This window comes from Coffea eugenioides, chromosome 9 (genome assembly GCF_003713205.1).
Source record: "Coffea eugenioides isolate CCC68of chromosome 9, Ceug_1.0, whole genome shotgun sequence".
Classification (NCBI taxonomy): Eukaryota; Viridiplantae; Streptophyta; class Magnoliopsida; order Gentianales; family Rubiaceae; genus Coffea; species Coffea eugenioides.
Genome location: NC_040043.1, coordinates 4,476,032 through 4,491,874, shown reverse-complemented (window position 1 = coordinate 4,491,874; position 15,843 = coordinate 4,476,032). Strand labels below are relative to the sequence as shown.

The 15,843-nt window shown below is 35.8% G+C and overlaps 4 protein-coding genes across 4 annotated transcripts; all 4 read right to left on the bottom strand.

The window, feature by feature from the left end:
• Positions 1–1,475: 1,475 nt before the first annotated feature.
• On the bottom strand, positions 1,476–3,696 carry LOC113783412 (patatin-like protein 2). The gene is made up of 7 exons (XM_027329539.1): positions 3,483–3,696; positions 3,140–3,321; positions 2,827–3,013; positions 2,545–2,706; positions 2,131–2,433; positions 1,854–2,026; positions 1,476–1,722 (listed from the first exon to the last, which is right to left on the bottom strand). The coding sequence occupies exons 1-7, from the start codon at positions 3,615–3,617 to the stop codon at positions 1,647–1,649; spliced, it is 1,218 nt and encodes a 405-aa protein (XP_027185340.1). The 5' UTR covers positions 3,618–3,696; the 3' UTR covers positions 1,476–1,646.
• Positions 3,697–6,234: 2,538 nt separating this feature from the next.
• Positions 6,235–7,863, bottom strand: LOC113783414 (iron-sulfur assembly protein IscA-like 1, mitochondrial). The gene is made up of 3 exons (XM_027329540.1): positions 7,671–7,863; positions 6,627–6,720; positions 6,235–6,334 (listed from the first exon to the last, which is right to left on the bottom strand). The coding sequence occupies exons 1-3, from the start codon at positions 7,828–7,830 to the stop codon at positions 6,295–6,297; spliced, it is 294 nt and encodes a 97-aa protein (XP_027185341.1). The 5' UTR covers positions 7,831–7,863; the 3' UTR covers positions 6,235–6,294.
• Positions 7,864–10,323: 2,460 nt separating this feature from the next.
• LOC113782027 (cysteine-rich repeat secretory protein 38-like) lies at positions 10,324–11,064 on the bottom strand. The gene has a single exon (XM_027327941.1). The coding sequence runs from the start codon at positions 11,062–11,064 to the stop codon at positions 10,324–10,326; it is 741 nt and encodes a 246-aa protein (XP_027183742.1).
• A 4,035-nt stretch (positions 11,065–15,099) lies between these two features.
• LOC113782026 (cysteine-rich repeat secretory protein 38-like) lies at positions 15,100–15,843 on the bottom strand. Its single transcript, XM_027327940.1, has one exon. It carries the CDS (start codon positions 15,841–15,843, stop codon positions 15,100–15,102), a length of 744 nt encoding a protein of 247 aa, XP_027183741.1.

Here is a 15,843-nt window from a genome sequence, read left to right as displayed (position 1 = left end):
TCATATAAAGCAAATAGTTTAAGGACGGAAAGGATTGTTTCCTCCCATGTGGGTGCATTCGTGCTCGCAAAATCTATATAGTGACATGTATTGACAATTAAATTTTTTCTAAATGTGCTGAGCATGTTGTTTGTACATATATCTTGAAATATTGGAGTTATTCATCAAGAACAGAAATTTTGAATGAAGGGAAGAAAATTGTAGTGATTCACTATTACTTTTTTGAATGTACATGAAATTTGAAATCGTAGCCACAAATACATGTAGGAACACTAATTCAATTTACTCATGTTTTTGACCAAGATAACTATGTGGAGAGTGCTGTCCACGTAGGAAATGTCCTTTATCATGGATCCATTATAGCAACATCAAATTTGGTAAAAGTATTTAGTCTTCTTCACTTATATTGTGTTCTATGGAAACCGGTGTAAATTTTTTAAAAAAGGAAAGTAAGTTAAAACAATGCTAAATGTACAGGAAAATTAATGTGAATGTATACTTTTGAATGATAAATTATGTGCACTAAAAATTGTTCACTAATTTTCTGATTCATTTGATAGGTAAAGATGTTAATGACGCCTAAAAACAAAGAAAAACAAGATGTTAATGACATATGGAAATAGTTGCACTTCCTTATTTTACTATAATTAGTTTAAAAGTGCGACAACCATAGCTAATTCAGTCAACTTACGTGCCACTGTGGTACTTCTTAGCTCAACTCTTCATTCAATGATGTGAAACAGTAGCTAGCTAATTCAGTCAACTTACGTGCCACTGTGGTACTTCTTAGCTCAACTCTTCATTCAATGATGTGAAGCAGTAGCTAGGGAGTAGAAATTTCAAGACATTGACCAGTGTTATCACTACGGCCTCCAGGCTCTATGTAATCAAGAAAGAAAAAAATCTTTCATTGAAGTACCATATACAATGCTTGTGTTCTCTAGAATGTTACTTTTATATGAGATGGAGATAAGATAAAAGCTATTAACCTTTATAATTTATTACTGACGTGGTTTATATTTGATGTAAATGAAAGAGTAAATGAAGAATCACTATTCAACCTTAAAAAAAGAGAGCTGGAGAGAAATTTAGAAAAGAAAAATAAAGGAGTAACTTTTGTCCTTTGATTCTATAGCGTTTGCATTTCATTTTCTAAGTTAAAATTTCTGGTGTTGAATTGTTATTTTGCTTCAGTGTAAGTACTATAGGTACTTGGCAGATCATATCGATCTACATATCATTTTGAGAAATAGAAAAATCCATTATCAATTTCTGGTGCCCAATTTTGGTGTTTGCGTGTTTGGCCAGTTTTATTGTCCTTGGACATTATAAACTGCACAATCTTGCGTGTTTGGCCAGAGAAATTGCACCATCTCAAACAAAATATCTTTTACGATTTATATTCATAAAAGAAGCTGCATGTGTGTAGAAAAAAGCTATGATTTAAGGAAAAGAAACTGAACTTTTTGCTTGAATATTGAAATGATATACATAATACAATTCGCGTCTGATACTTTGAACCAGGGATTATTTATCAATAGAATAAAACGATAAAAGTACATGCCTTCAAAGAAGATGAATTTAAATGAACATAATTATTACAACATGATCACAAGTAAAATGTTTCCAAGAAACTATATATGTAATCACTTGCGCTTTGGCACCCCTTCTTTTGATCTAATATCACGAAGCCGCTTCTCCTTTGAAACCGTTTCCGCAAACCTAGATGAAATCATCAAACGCAAGTAAGTTTATTAGAAGTTCAATTGCGAATATTAACGAAACTGCAAATGATTTTGGTGTTGCTATGTCATAATTAAGAGGCTGTAAGAGTTGAAACAATTCTTTCATACTTTTTGAGCGCATCCTCATTTGTACCCTGATTCAGAGGTTCAAAAACTCCAGATTGCAAATTCACCCTCGAAACTGGTTTTTTGAGCAATTTCTCGCCGACTTGCACCAGATTCTCTAAATTTTTCTCAGTTGCGATATCCACAGACGATAGATCCCCAGTTAAAGTGTCATCCTGATCATAATTTTTTGGTAGGCAAACAGAAGACGGAAAAAAATTAATTTTTTTCATCTAATTGTATATTAAATTGTTAGCGCCTAATGAAGGTGAATTGTTACCTGAATGCGTAGGTAATTGGCTTCACATTGGAGGGTTTGAAAGATTGTAGCAAGGTGAAAATCGACCATGTCACTGCTTGCTTCGGTGAAGACGTCTACTAGTGGAGATGAACCACCATTGACTAGCCAAGCCAAAATGCCCCACTTGGCTGCGTTGTCTGCATCATATTTCTGTTCAATTTTTGCTGTACCGGTTCCCAGAGATAGGACAAGAAACCGGTCAAATTCCATAGGCTTCATGGGAGAAAAGTCGGAATTTCCTTTGCTTATCTCCCTGGTCACTTGGTTCATGGCAACCAAAGTCTGAATTGATTAGAGAACACACGATTAATAATTCAGAGGAATTCATAAGAAAGTGCTGGAAGTTAAAAAAGAGTCTCCATGTTGACAAACAAATTTTGATATGGAAAGTACCGGATTATTTGCTGCAACTCCACCATCAACGAGATTGAATTCTCTCTTGCTCCCATCAGAATTTTTGGTTTCAAAATGATGGGCCGGAAGGAAAGTGGGAGCAGCTGAAGTTCCAGTGCATATATCAGAGAGCACACCGTCTAGACTTGGCTCATTCTTGATCTGATCACGAATGAAGATTGACACTAATTACTTATGATCCGAAGTAAAAGACAACGAGCTGAAATGAAATAACAAAGGAAGTCTAAAAAGGAATTTAAGGTCTGACTAATTAACACGAACCGCATAGCTAGAGAAAATGGTAGGCTGGAGTAGCTTGATATCAAACGTTGGAATGACAACATTAGTCAATGTTTGGTGCAACTTTGTTTTTCCCACTTTTTGTTGTAGCAAATTATGGAGATACTTGCCATCGTATTTGGGTCCTGATAGAAGCCTAAGTTCTTGTTGAGCTTGACCAAAGAAATTGCTGCTCATTTAATGGTCAAAAAAGAGTCATGTTAAGTACAGCTCCCATGGTATATATCCCATCATGAACTAGCAACTTACTTAAACGGGATCCATTCTAATGAATGGGGTTAGTATAATTATTTACCTCTCTTGGGGGAAGATTTTAGGACAATTTTCAAGATAGAAGTCCTTGATATCTTTGGCAGCATAAAGGGGGCGGTTATTTTCATTAGGGGCAGTTAGCATAGCAGTCACAAGGCCACCAGTGCTTGTTCCGGCAATCACATCGAAGTAGTCAGCAAGTCTTGCATCTTTACCATCCAATTTCTGCGAAAACCCCAAACCAAATTAATGAAATCCGTCCGTCCCAAAAATAGCTTACACGCTAAAACAACGTAGAAAGAAGACCAATATGGAAATCGTCAATTAAAAAAAAAAAAATGCACCCATGCGTGGCATCATGATATCGAAGACTTTTTGTAAGGTACCTGAAGCTCAGACTCTAAAAATCCAAGGATTACGCTAGGGATGATTCCTCTGATCCCTCCACCATCAATGCTGAGAATTGTGACGGTGTTTCCGTAAGTTGGAAGCTGCAGAACTGACTTGGCAGTCTTCTCCATCGGTGCTGAATATTAGTCGATCGGGAATGAGCAAAGAAAGTTTCAAGGAATAGGAAGTTGGAAGAGAAAATAAGAATGATTGAGAGAACTGTTCAGTGCTGATTTCTGCATGAGGTTTGGGTATTTATACTTGTAGAGTTTGATTCCACATTTCTTGCATGGCTTCCTCCGACTTTTTCTTTCTCGGCTTCACTAGTCCAATTTTCCCCATTTCCATCCCCATTTTCTTTTTCCAACTTCAACATTTGACTGGACTCTATCATATCAACATCATTTGTTATGCCAGAAAAATTAGGAAATTGGTATGAAATGAGACTTAATGACTCTGAGCAATAACGTAACTAGTTACCCAATGCATGCATGCCCAGTAAACAAAAGATTTTTTAAAGTTTTCTTTCTTTCTGACTTGAATTTTTGGGATGGAAGAGAAGTGCCCTTTTTTCTTTCTGACTAGAATTTTCATTCATCTTTATCTTGAGGTGCAAAATGAGACAAAACTATGCATTAGGGCCTTAAAATGTTGTAGGGTTGAATCTTCCATTCAAATCTAATACTATTACTTTTTTTTTTATTTTTTGGAGAGTACAATTTAAATAAAGTACATCAAAACCACATAAGTATTAGATTTTGGGTATGCATAAACGTCGATGAAGGTATATCCACTGAATTCTACCATTTGATTGGCATTAGGATTCTTTTCGTAGTCGGGCAACCTTTTACACCATGACTTTTAATTGTGAAAGAATGTTAGCCAGCATGTATCTATATATATATTTTTCATCTCCTCACTTTTAAGATGGTTCCAATTTAGGAGATTCTAAGCTTAACAAGCGGAAAAGGGGAACTTGAGAGTCGAGACATACTTTGCTACCAATTAAGTTGGATTTTAGAACTAGAACGCAATACATACCAATTTAAAATAATACAAATTTATCAATTGTGGCAACAAAATAAATGGATTGGAAGAAAAACAAGAAACAATTTAGAAAGGAAAATAGAATTTCTTCTTTCGGCCGTCACTGAAAATGATTGCTTCTACAATAAAGATTCTTAATACCGCAATTAATTTTTACTACATTATAACTTCTTCTTCTTTTTTGACATAATTATTTGGAATATGCAATGACACACGTGAGTAAGAATAGTAGACAGACGGCGGAGGCGGAGGCGGAGGCGGAGGCGGAGGAAGATGTGGTAACTTGAAAGAAAAGACTCGTAATAGAAAGGAAGAAGTGCATTTTTTTTTGCTATCTTGACTGGAATTTTCATTCAACTTTATCTTGAGGTGCAAAATGGAAAATGGGATCTTAGAATATATTGGAGGATTCAATCTTCGTGGATTCGTGGTCCGGTGCAACTTGTGGTTTCAGGAAACCAATTAATTGCTGCCCAAACTCTTGGGATATTATGGCACTGCTACTTTTCTACGCCAACTATGGGATTTTTCTTTTTGCGTATATCGTGTGAGTCGATCATCAACCATCATCAGTTGTACTAGTAGTTACCAGATCTACGTAGATCAACGTGTGAGCAAGCCGATGTTGAAAATGCCATCAGGTTCAAATTGACCAAAGGCGCTAGGAATCTTCGGTTTCACTTTCCTACGTCGCTCTCTATTCCAACTTTTGTTATATTATTATTTCTTTTTCATAAACATAAATTTTCAGTTTTTTTTTGTTTTTTTAATATTCAATAACTAATAACTAGGTAAAAACATAAATACAACAATATCAAAAAAAGCAATATATAATAGAAAATTAAAAGATACAGCAAAAAATTCATAAAAAATCTCATTTTTTTATGCATTTTGATGTTTTGAGTTTATTAAATTTTGTGTATTACTCAATTAATAGTTTTTGGATTTTAAGTAAACAAAAAAGAACTAAAATATGATATTTATGAAGGAGAAATAGCAATATAACCAAAAAAAAAAAGGGATAATTTCAGAAACCTCCCCTGAGGTTTCTGACAGTTTCACTCCCCTCCCCTGTGGTTTCTGAAATTCCACAAACCTCCCCTAAAACTAAATAGGCAAGGCCAAAATAGACCCAATTTAAAAATACAAACAATAAAAAATTAGTAGCTGGAGAGAGAAACAAGTGCATACCACAAATGCCCTCATTATCTTGGGTTAGAGAGCTAATCAATTGTGAAGAAAAAGGAGGGAATTTAAGAAGAATGAAACTTGAGGGGGTGTAAGTGAGACCAATCAACAGACAAGCACACAACGTCAGTAGTGAACAAAATGGAAGGCAACGGCTCTTTCTGCAGCCAGTTCTAACGTCTATATGCAAAGGCCAATTCAGAAGGCTATTTATCAGAGTAAAATGCAGCAGCAAGAGATGCAACTGAAGTGCAACAAGTGTTAATTTGTGAGATGCAACTGAAGTGCTTGGTGTTGGATGCAACTGAAGCAGCAAACACACGCACAAATGGCCAGTTCAAGCAGCAGAGGTGAATTCCAGAATTTTGACGGACAGTTATTCAAGTCAGTGCTCTGTTTCTTTATACGCATAGTTTCCTCTTCATGTATTGCTGCCAATAATTTTGCAATGCCTAATGAATTTTTGCATACATGCATTCAGGGAATCCATTTTGATTTTTACGTCCCTGAACTAACACCTCTTTTGGTGGCTTCTTCCCTGCTCATGGTCATGAACGATTCTCCACAGCCACACTACCCTTTAGAATTTGGATTGATAAATATGAACTCTGACCTGATCATACCAAACAAAGATGTTTGAGATTTTAGCAGGCAGCACAAAAAGGTTAACTGTTCCACTATACATGAGGAAATGAGAAATAACATCACCCCGCCATGGAACAAAGTTAACTTCGAGGCTAACCTCTAAATCATAGTCATTATCTGAAGTTGGAGTAGTTCAAAGGAAGATAACATCACATTTCAAGAAACAATGCTACAATGAAAAGTATAGAGCAAAATTTGTGTTATAACTGCAGAGATGCTTCTGAAATTGAGTTAAGCATTAATAGAAAAGAATTTCATACCTCAGTTTGTCATCGACAAAGTCCATCTTGGTTCCTATGACATGCATGAGAGCCTTCGGATCAACCAATATCTTATCAAACTTCTCTTTTTCATCTATACATTTAAGAAATTTGCGCATCAAGCAAATAACTATCAACCAAATTATGGAAACAAAACAAAGGGAATGCCCATTGTCTTCTGGTTACATTGAATCCTACAACACCATTTATTATCTCCAACAGTTATTGCAGTGCACCAACTCTCATCAGGTGGGATTCCCGCAACACAGGCAAATCAATGAAAGAACACAAAGTACATGGATAAACAAAAGTCCAGCAATGTCGTTGAACAATCCTTTCCTGTTCATTTTCTTTTTATTTCCAAATTTTGGACAGGGGAATGGCGGTAAAGAAAAATAGTGAAAGTGGTGGGAAATTGGAAAGCGTGAGAAACGAACTGTTGTATGATGAGGACAAAAGACCATTAACCATCCAAGTTTCTACTCAGATTGTGATTCCAAGCACTCACCTTAAGTTCATCAAATGCATGGAACACTATAATATCTAGCCAAATAACCTAGGTTTGACTAGGATTAAAATTTTCAAGATACAGGCAATACGAAAATGTCACCAGCCTGAGGAGTCAACAAAAGAATCATCTTCTGGATTTAATCGCCGTAAAATAAATTAACCAATAAAAATCTTCATATTCGAACCTTTCAATTAACGTTTGCACTAAAAGGGCAAAGGATAGAACCAGGCCAAGTAGAGCCCACTAGCAGAAATCCCTCTTGTTGTAAGCTTCAAACAAGAAATACTGATACAAAAAAGACCTTAACCTATCCATTCCAGTCTACTCGGCATAAAGGGAAAAAAGTTTTTGTTCTAAATCTACGACAGATGAAGCCAGAACAAATAACTCAACCAGAGATTTTGGGAGGAAATTTAACAAACTTATCTTAATTGAAGCAAAAATTACATGCGGCAATTGGGGAAAAAAATGTACAATCTAAAAAAGAATTGAAGAGGGGCGGGGAGAGGGGGATTGATTTTGAGAAATGGAACCTGCGTAATTAAGGGTGTAAGATAAGCCGTTGCAACTGCGAGCTTTGACCCCAAGCTTGAGAAATGAGCGTTGTCGTTGTTCCAACAGCTGCCGTATTCTGGAAGCGGCGGTTTCGGTTAAGGTGAGAACTTGCTTTCTCAGGGTCGAAGCCGGACCCATCTTCTCCACACCCCTCTCTTTAACGTCCAACAATTTGGACACGACACGATTGACAGTAGCAAGATCATGGCGCCTAAGTTTGGCGCCATTTCACTACAGATCGTTTTCTATATTGGTTGTTAGGACTCCCAATTATGGTTCATTACATTAATTATGTTTATAACTAGCTTAACTAATAGTTTTCAGATAATCATGAAATATTAGCAAAATGGTAAGGGTATTTAAGTCATTTTGGCACCAATGATGTAAGAAATGGGACCTCACCATCTGACAGGGGAGGTTTGTGTAATTTCAGAAACCACAGGGGAGGGGAATGAAACTGTCAGAAACCTCAGGGGAGGTTTCTGAAATTATCCCAAAAAAAAAAGGAACAGGGAGTGGCACAGAAAGTGGGGTTGAGGATCCGTTGTGGATCACATAGTGGAGTTAACGCAACAACTTGAAATTTTTTATTAAAAACAAAATGCCACAATTTGAATTTTATTTCCGCATCTATTATTAAATAAAATGTCAAAATTGTCCTTCCAAGTCTAAATGCATTTGGATTTGAAAAAAGTATAGTTTCTATCATTTTCAACAATAATTCTTGCAGAAACAAACATTCTCTTTTTTTTCTTTAATAAAAACATCATCATTTCATTAAATTTGTATTAATAACAAAAATTACACCAACCATATACAAATACAAACAGATTTGAAGAATGAATATTAAATGCTACAAATCTAAAATATTACACTATAAAACTCCAAAAATACTCCATCAATAGCATTTGCCTTGAACAAATGATCGATGACAACAAAATTGCATTGCCTCGTCAATCAATCGGCTATGTGGCTCACTGGTTGATTTGGGAAAATTCTGTGTGACAATAAGACCAAAGATCAATTTTGCCTTCGAGATAAACGATAGCAACGCAGGAAGACTAAGGATGCATTTGATAAAATAAAAATCTGAGAACCGAAATTTGAAATTTGAAATCTGAATTCATTAAGTTATTGAATTGTTAAATACTAAATTTGATACATTTTAGTGTATATCACATTAAATAATAAGTGAATAGTTTATCACTTATTATTGGGAGCAAATTTTGTCTAGAAAATTCAGTGCCACTTATTTAATTCAAATATTCAATTTTTACTTATCAAACGCGTCTAAACATATTAACATTTCAATTTATTATGTTTAAGTGTTGAATTATGCTATCAAACAGGATTTAAATTTATTGCCCAGCAGCCTAGCTAGAATTAAAAAAATCTTTTTGAACGCAGAAAAATTGTGGCCCGGTCCAATTACAAGGGCTGGTCCAGAGGATAACCCCTCCGCTACATGTGAAGAACAAGATGCGAACACCTGCCAGCATGACCCAAAGGAGTCCCGATAAGCAAACCTTTCAATGGGAAGCATAACAGGCTCGGGCAAGGCAAAATTTGAAACAAAATTGAGATTAAAATACCTCTTGTCCTCTGTCACTTCCCTTCAGATTTGGAAATCTAACTCCGCATTCCTGAGTGTTCAGAAATTAATTTATTTTGCTGAACAATTATCACGTCTTTAGTAATTAGTATTAGCTAAAGAAGGTCCCTATACAACTTTTCCAAAAACAAATTCCAATGGAGAGGTATAAGCTCTCCCACTGCAATCTTGACAGGAATATATAGGTTTCTTAACAAATGAAGGTTAGGCCACCTTCCTTCCAAAGATTTTGAAATTTACAATTTTTTTTTTGAAAAATAAAAAACTTGGGATATGTAGTGGAGAAAATTACATTTTGCCACCTCAAAATGTTAACTTCAAATTTTCAAAGGCTATAGGCACATTGTTAACTACATTAATTCTCAATCTCTGATTCTTCCACGGCATATATGCACTCACCGTGTACGTATTTGCTAGGATGTGTATCGCTAATTACAAATCTAATTGCCTAAGGGAAAATTAGATTGCTAAAAGCCTAACTTGGAAGTGAGACCGTACAGCCAAATGACTTAATATTCTTCCGGAGAATTTCAAACAAAAACACAAGAAATTAAACAACCACAACCAGGACAATTCAATCCAACTGAGAAATGGACTTTTCTTGTACAGCTTAAGTAGTTTTAAGATTTGACCAGTACAGCACATGTAGGAGCAAAACCTGCATTGCTTGTAAATGTAGTTTCAGGAACCATTTTAGAATATAGAAGTTTTTTTTTTTTTGAAAAAAAAAAAGGAAACTAGAAGCTAATTCCATAAGAAAGCTCAGATTAACAAGTATCTGATATTTTTCATTGTACTCGAAACTTGGAACACAACATATAGCATCAAGCAAACATTAGCTTCCCTCTTTCCGCATCTTAAATCTTATGCCTCCTCTCTACTATTCAAAAAAGAAAGAGAGTAAATGGTCTTAGAGATATGTAAATTGGCCACAACCCACAAGTGCTACTGCTTATAGCACCTTAATTGTGCGTTACATTCGGCGTTTTATTAAGAAGCATAGTCTCCTAATTTGCTTTTTAAGCAATGAAGAACTGATAAAACTCGTACTGCAGAGTGCAAGCTGCACTGACGAATCGACCTCCCCTGGGAGTAAAATCAGGGATCCGTTCCAACATCCCAGCAATGCAACTCTCGCAATCAGCTGGAGAAAGGTCCAAGGCACACTGAACCAGTCCATAGATTGTATTCCCTGATTCATCTGCAAGCTTAACGTCTCCTGTAGCAAAGAACGTTTTGGTTGCAATAGCCTTATCTGTTAGATTGTTCACAAACTTGGTTATAGTTTCTACTGGTGCGGAGATGCTTATATTCCGACCTCTAGAAATGTAGTACGTGTCAACTATGTATTTGTGGAAGATATCTCTGTGCGAGTAAATCAGCGAACAAATTTCAGAGAGACCAACCGCGCCTTTCTTTAATGGACACTTTTCGAGAATCCTTGCAATTACAGCCCCAACACAGGCTTTGCATTCTGTTCTTGAAATATCACCACGACAGAAAGATCGGCCGTATACCCCGCGACCAGTTTTCGGCTCGCCCACGAATTCAAGAGCGAACCCTGTATCAGGAGTTTTATTCTGAAGATCATTCAAGAGAATGCTCAAGTTCTTGTGGTATTTACTCCTGGCAGGAAAGTGGTTAGAATTTCTGCAGTCAGCTCCAATACGCTTGAGAGGATCGTCTCCAGCCCCCATTTGCACGAAAAGGGCAACAGACAGAATTACAAAGATGGAAATGGTTAATTGTGAGAATGCCATCGCTAGCTGGAAGATGGATTGGAGATTGGAGGAAGTTGTGTTCATTTTAAATCTCATTTGCTGTAGTTATATAGTACTCTACTCCTCCTCAACATCATTTTTTTTTTGGTTCCAAAGTGTTATCCAATTAACATAATTCACATATTTTTTAGTCTTATTGCAGCATTTGTATAGAGCTCAAATAAGTTAAATAATCATCCTTTGGAATACTTTCTCTTTCATTGTTACTCACTTTAGTATTAGGTCCTTGGCTTTTCCTTTCAGCAGGTTGCAAATGTACGCATTACACGTATTTCGGTCCAGAAAAGTATTTGGACAGAAGCCTGAGATTGTCGCCGGCTTTGTATTGCCTTCGTTAGAGCTTCATAATTAGAGCTCAGTTGATACTCATTAATGGTTGTCCTGGAGTGGATTAACCGAACAAACCTGCTTGGCAATTATAACGAGCATTGTGGAGCTCTTCTTCTTCTTCTTTTTTTTTTTTGGTTGATATGAAAAATGTAGCATGCACAACCGGAGGGTATCCCTCAATCAATACAAGAAAAGAGCGACAGAATAACCAATTGACACACTACCACATAAACTGACTATAACAAATTATCCGGATAGCCATTGAACCTTTTAAATAATATAATTTTGGCCACTCAATTTTTAAGAGTGTATATTTACCTACTAACTATTAAAAGTATAAATTTTAAACCATTTTGTCTGTTTTTCAATGTTAAATCTGCCATATTTGATTATGTCTGGTGACACGTCCGGTCTTTAGATCTGATAGATTTAAAAGGTGAAAATAGACAAAATAGTCTAAAATTTATATATTTGATAGTTTAGTAGGTAAGTAAATACAAACTTTTAAAAATTAAATGGCTAAAACTTTGCTATTCAAAAAGTTCAGTGATTATTCAGATAATTTGCTCCACAGACTATCCATGCTCAAAAAATAGACTGTGAATAGTGAAATAAGCTGAGCAGAATCCAAAACTAAGTCACAAGGGCATGATTGAAATCAGTCTAGGATAAGTATGTAACACTGATATCCCTGGGATCTCTTCCTCACAAATTAGAAATTTAATTGTCCAAGGGGAAATGTTTTGTCTAGATGAGGTAGCTTTAGAGAAATTATTACTGCAAAATTCTCAAATTTAAAATATGTTTACTCATGATCGTTTCATTTATGTGGAACTTTAGTCTTTCAAATGGCTTTAAGTGACAGCCCAGGGGTTGGCTTGGATGATCGTAGGCTAGTAGTTATGAACCTAATGATCGTGTGTTTGAGTCCCCTTCTACCAGTTGTGTATCCTTGGGGCGAGGTGCATGCCCGCAGGAGGATTAGTCCAGCGTAAACTGGGATACCCCTGTATTGACAAAAAAAAAAAATTGGCATTAAGTGACAATTACTAGAACTCACCTCTGAAAGTAATCTTTTGTTTTGGGACACTAAGAAGGGGAAAAAATCGATTTAGTTAATCTCAAGAAAATTAGCATGTCAAAATAAGCTGATATATAAATGTCAGTAATTATCTCAATCATTATGTCTACTTAAATCCTGAATTTATACCCTCTTCAAGCAAAAAACATAAGTTTTCCTGACAGATTTACAATCTCATCTTACTCAGCTCAGGTGAAAACTCGAAAACTTGGTTGCTTTACTTTCCTTTTGAATGTTCTCGTCTTCTAAACTGATCAATCTAGACAATTTTTTCGCTTCCTTTTCTATCTAACCTTTTCTCTCCACAATTTACTATGTGTCTCTTGTAGCTTGAACTAGGATCTGTGGTGGTCTAAGCCCACTGCAATCATTTGCTTGTCTAGAAAACGTGGGTTTGACCAGTCTTTCAATTATTCGTAGATTTTGATTTAGCAAATAACATCGTAAATTCATGCTTGCCATATACTCCGTACATGCCATTATTAATCTCCCAAACAAGATTCCCTAATTAAAGGTGAAATCAAAATAATGTTATAAGTGGCATACCTGTTTTTTTTTTCCATAGAGTAACTTATATATTGAGGATAATATATATAATAATTTACTTCTAATGAGTAATTATTCTGTTTTGGTGGATTGTATTCCTTGTTTACCAAAAACCACTTCATTTATAGTTGAAACGTATAGCATAATGTTTAGAATTTTTTTTTGTAAAAATTTACTACATTACCACAAAATTCAGGTGACAGTAATTTCATCACGAAGCATTAGAAAGCTTCACAAATTTTCATGCTACAGCCTCCTGCAATTTAATGCTATGATAGGAGGGAGGATTGGATTGGGTTAGGTAGTTTTCGAGGAGAGAATGTAAGTGAAAGATTTCGACTCGACCTTTCCTACTTACAATGAAAAAAAAACACTTAATGCTATAATAAAGTAGAATATCAACCATCTAATTATTAGATGGAGCCCTTACAGCCAATAATAATTCATATTTTTACATCAAAGGAACCATAAGGGGGAACAAAAATGGTGTTTCGCTAAAATTGGCCAACGCGTGTAGGAGCATAACTTGCATCGCTTGTTGGTGTTAAGGAAACAAAAATATAAACAAGTGAACGTGATATTGCAAATTTCACTAAAATTTTTTGAGTTCCCACATCATCAAGGATGGAACTAATGGGCATTGGGTAGGGAAATCGCCTGTACAAGTCTTAAAATTTTATGTTTTTTATTTTTAAAAACTAAAAAAATTTCAAATTTTCCAAAAGTTTTAGAAACTTTCATGATTAAAGCTTAAAAAAACTAGAAGTAGCTCCTCCAAAGTAAAATTTTTGGTTCTGTCGCGGCAGATTCATCCTAGTTTCAAGACTCACTTAATGTAATGCTAGCATCTGTTTTGGAAATGATTAGAAGCTAATTTCATAATGCAACTCTGATTAACAATTAATTATCTGACATTATATTTCGTTGAACTTGAAAGTTGAAACAACATCAGTTGAGCATTCTCGAAACAGAAACAGCACAAGATGAGGAGGAACGGATGGGGGATGAGGAGTGCTTGCTGAACATTAGTGTTGAGGTGGGTCAACATGTCGAGGGCCAAAATATGGGAATTGGAGTGACAGCAGAAAACAATCTGAGCCAAAGACGTGAAGCTTGGATACTAAGCGAGAGAAGCACTGGTTCCGCAGTGTTGGACAATCTCTTGGCCATAAAACTGACACTTCAGAAGCTCAAGGACAAAGGATGGCAGCATGTCAATATTCGAACTCCATGCAGTTAGGTTCTTAATATGATACGCTATCAAGTTTCTGGTAACTTAAGGCTGGCAACTCACTTGGAGGACATAAAAGATCTTTGCTCAATGTTTAGGAAATGCTCATTTGATAGTTTGCCTGTTGCTATGGATAGACTCAGTACTAAACTGAGTAGATTAGCTATGATTATACTTTGATGATGAAATTTCAGTTCATCAGTGGCCTAGTCCACTTTTGTAAAGACCAATTTGAGCCCTTGCTCAACCTATGTAATTTTACTTCCTTATTATAATAAAATTTCTATCGTTTCCGGAAAAAAAAAAAGTACATGATTTTGGAGACGTAATTTTAGTCACAGGTGTCGGTCACTTTTAACAACACCTAAAGCAGTGTTTGATTTGGACCTTTCATGTTGGCACACTAAATCAAGACTAAAAATTAAAAATTTCCATATTATTATTTAGTAGTGTTTTAGTCAAGTTAGGGTTTTAGTAATTTTGTTGGAGTCAAATTATGATAGTTTTATTATTTAAAATTAGTATCTGATTAGTAAATTTTTATGGTTATAAGACTTGTTTATCAAGTTATCTAGTTTATAAATAGAGAGTCATATTATTGTGTTTAGTTGAGAAGAGTAAAGGATTGTGAACGAGTGAAAGCTTTGTTCTTATGATGTGATTAACATATTATTATTAATATTATTCCTTTTCTTCAACACATATTTTTATGCATGTAAATTATCTCTCCATATGCATTGATTTTATGAAATGTATCTCCCATATATTTTTGTTAGAATTTTTGGATTCTACATTTCATTTGTTTAGAGAAGCATAACCTCTTGCTTTAAGCATTGAAGAACCTATAGAACTCGTACTGCAAGGTGCAAGTAGCACTGAGGAATTGACCTCCTTTCCCAGTATAGTCAGGAATCCGGGCCATCAACTCACCCATGCAAGTCTTGCAATCAGCTGGAGAAATATCCGAGGCACACTGAACCAGTCCATAGAGTGTACTTTCTGATTTTGCAAGCTTAACTTCTCCTTTAGCAAAGTAAGTTTTGGTTGCAATAGCCTCTACTGTCAGATGATCCAGAAACTCAGTTATAGTTTCTACTGATGCCGGGCTGGTTACATTTTGAGTTCTGTAAATGTAGTAGGTGGTGTCGCCGATTTTGTGGAAAATATTTTTGTGCGTGTAAATCAGAACGCAGCAACATTCATACAGGGCAACTGCGCGCTTCTTTAATGGACATTTTTCGAAAATCCATGCAATTGCAGCGCCAATGCAGGCTCTGCAATCTACACTCGAAATATCACGTCGACAGAATGCTCGGCCGTATACCCTGTGGTCACTTTTTGGATTGCCCACGTATTCAAGAGCGAACCCTGTTTCAGGGGTTCTACTCTGAAGACGACTCAAGAGAATGTTCAAGTTCTTGTGGTATCTACTCCCAGCGCCGGCGGGGAAGTAGTTTGATTTTCTGCAATCAATTCCAAGACGCTGGAGAGGGTCATCTCCAGCGCCCATTTGCACAAAAAGGACGACGGACAGAAAATATATGGAAATGGTTAATTTTGAGAGCGCCAT

What these genes read in the sequence shown, in the direction of transcription:
- LOC113783412 (XM_027329539.1), bottom strand. Translation starts at nt 3,617, where the DNA reads ATGGAGAAGACTGCCAAGTCAGTTCTGCAGCTTCCAACTTACGGAAAC. An exon ending in TTTTAGAGTCTGAGCTTCAG is followed by an intron (nt 3,322 to 3,482) that starts GTACCTTACAAA and finishes GGGTTTTCGCAG; the next exon opens with AAATTGGATGGTAAAGATGC. An exon ending in GAGTTGCAGCAAATAATCCG is followed by an intron (nt 2,434 to 2,544) that starts GTACTTTCCATA and finishes TAATCAATTCAG; the next exon opens with ACTTTGGTTGCCATGAACCA.
- LOC113783414 (XM_027329540.1), bottom strand. Translation starts at nt 7,830, where the DNA reads ATGGGTCCGGCTTCGACCCTGAGAAAGCAAGTTCTCACCTTAACCGAA. An exon ending in TTACACCCTTAATTACGCAG is followed by an intron (nt 6,721 to 7,670) that starts GTTCCATTTCTC and finishes TTAAATGTATAG; the next exon opens with ATGAAAAAGAGAAGTTTGAT. An exon ending in TTTGTCGATGACAAACTGAG is followed by an intron (nt 6,335 to 6,626) that starts GTATGAAATTCT and finishes TGGTATGATCAG; the next exon opens with GTCAGAGTTCATATTTATCA.
- LOC113782027 (XM_027327941.1), bottom strand. Translation starts at nt 11,064, where the DNA reads ATGGCATTCTCACAATTAACCATTTCCATCTTTGTAATTCTGTCTGTT.
- LOC113782026 (XM_027327940.1), bottom strand. Translation starts at nt 15,843, where the DNA reads ATGGCGCTCTCAAAATTAACCATTTCCATATATTTTCTGTCCGTCGTC.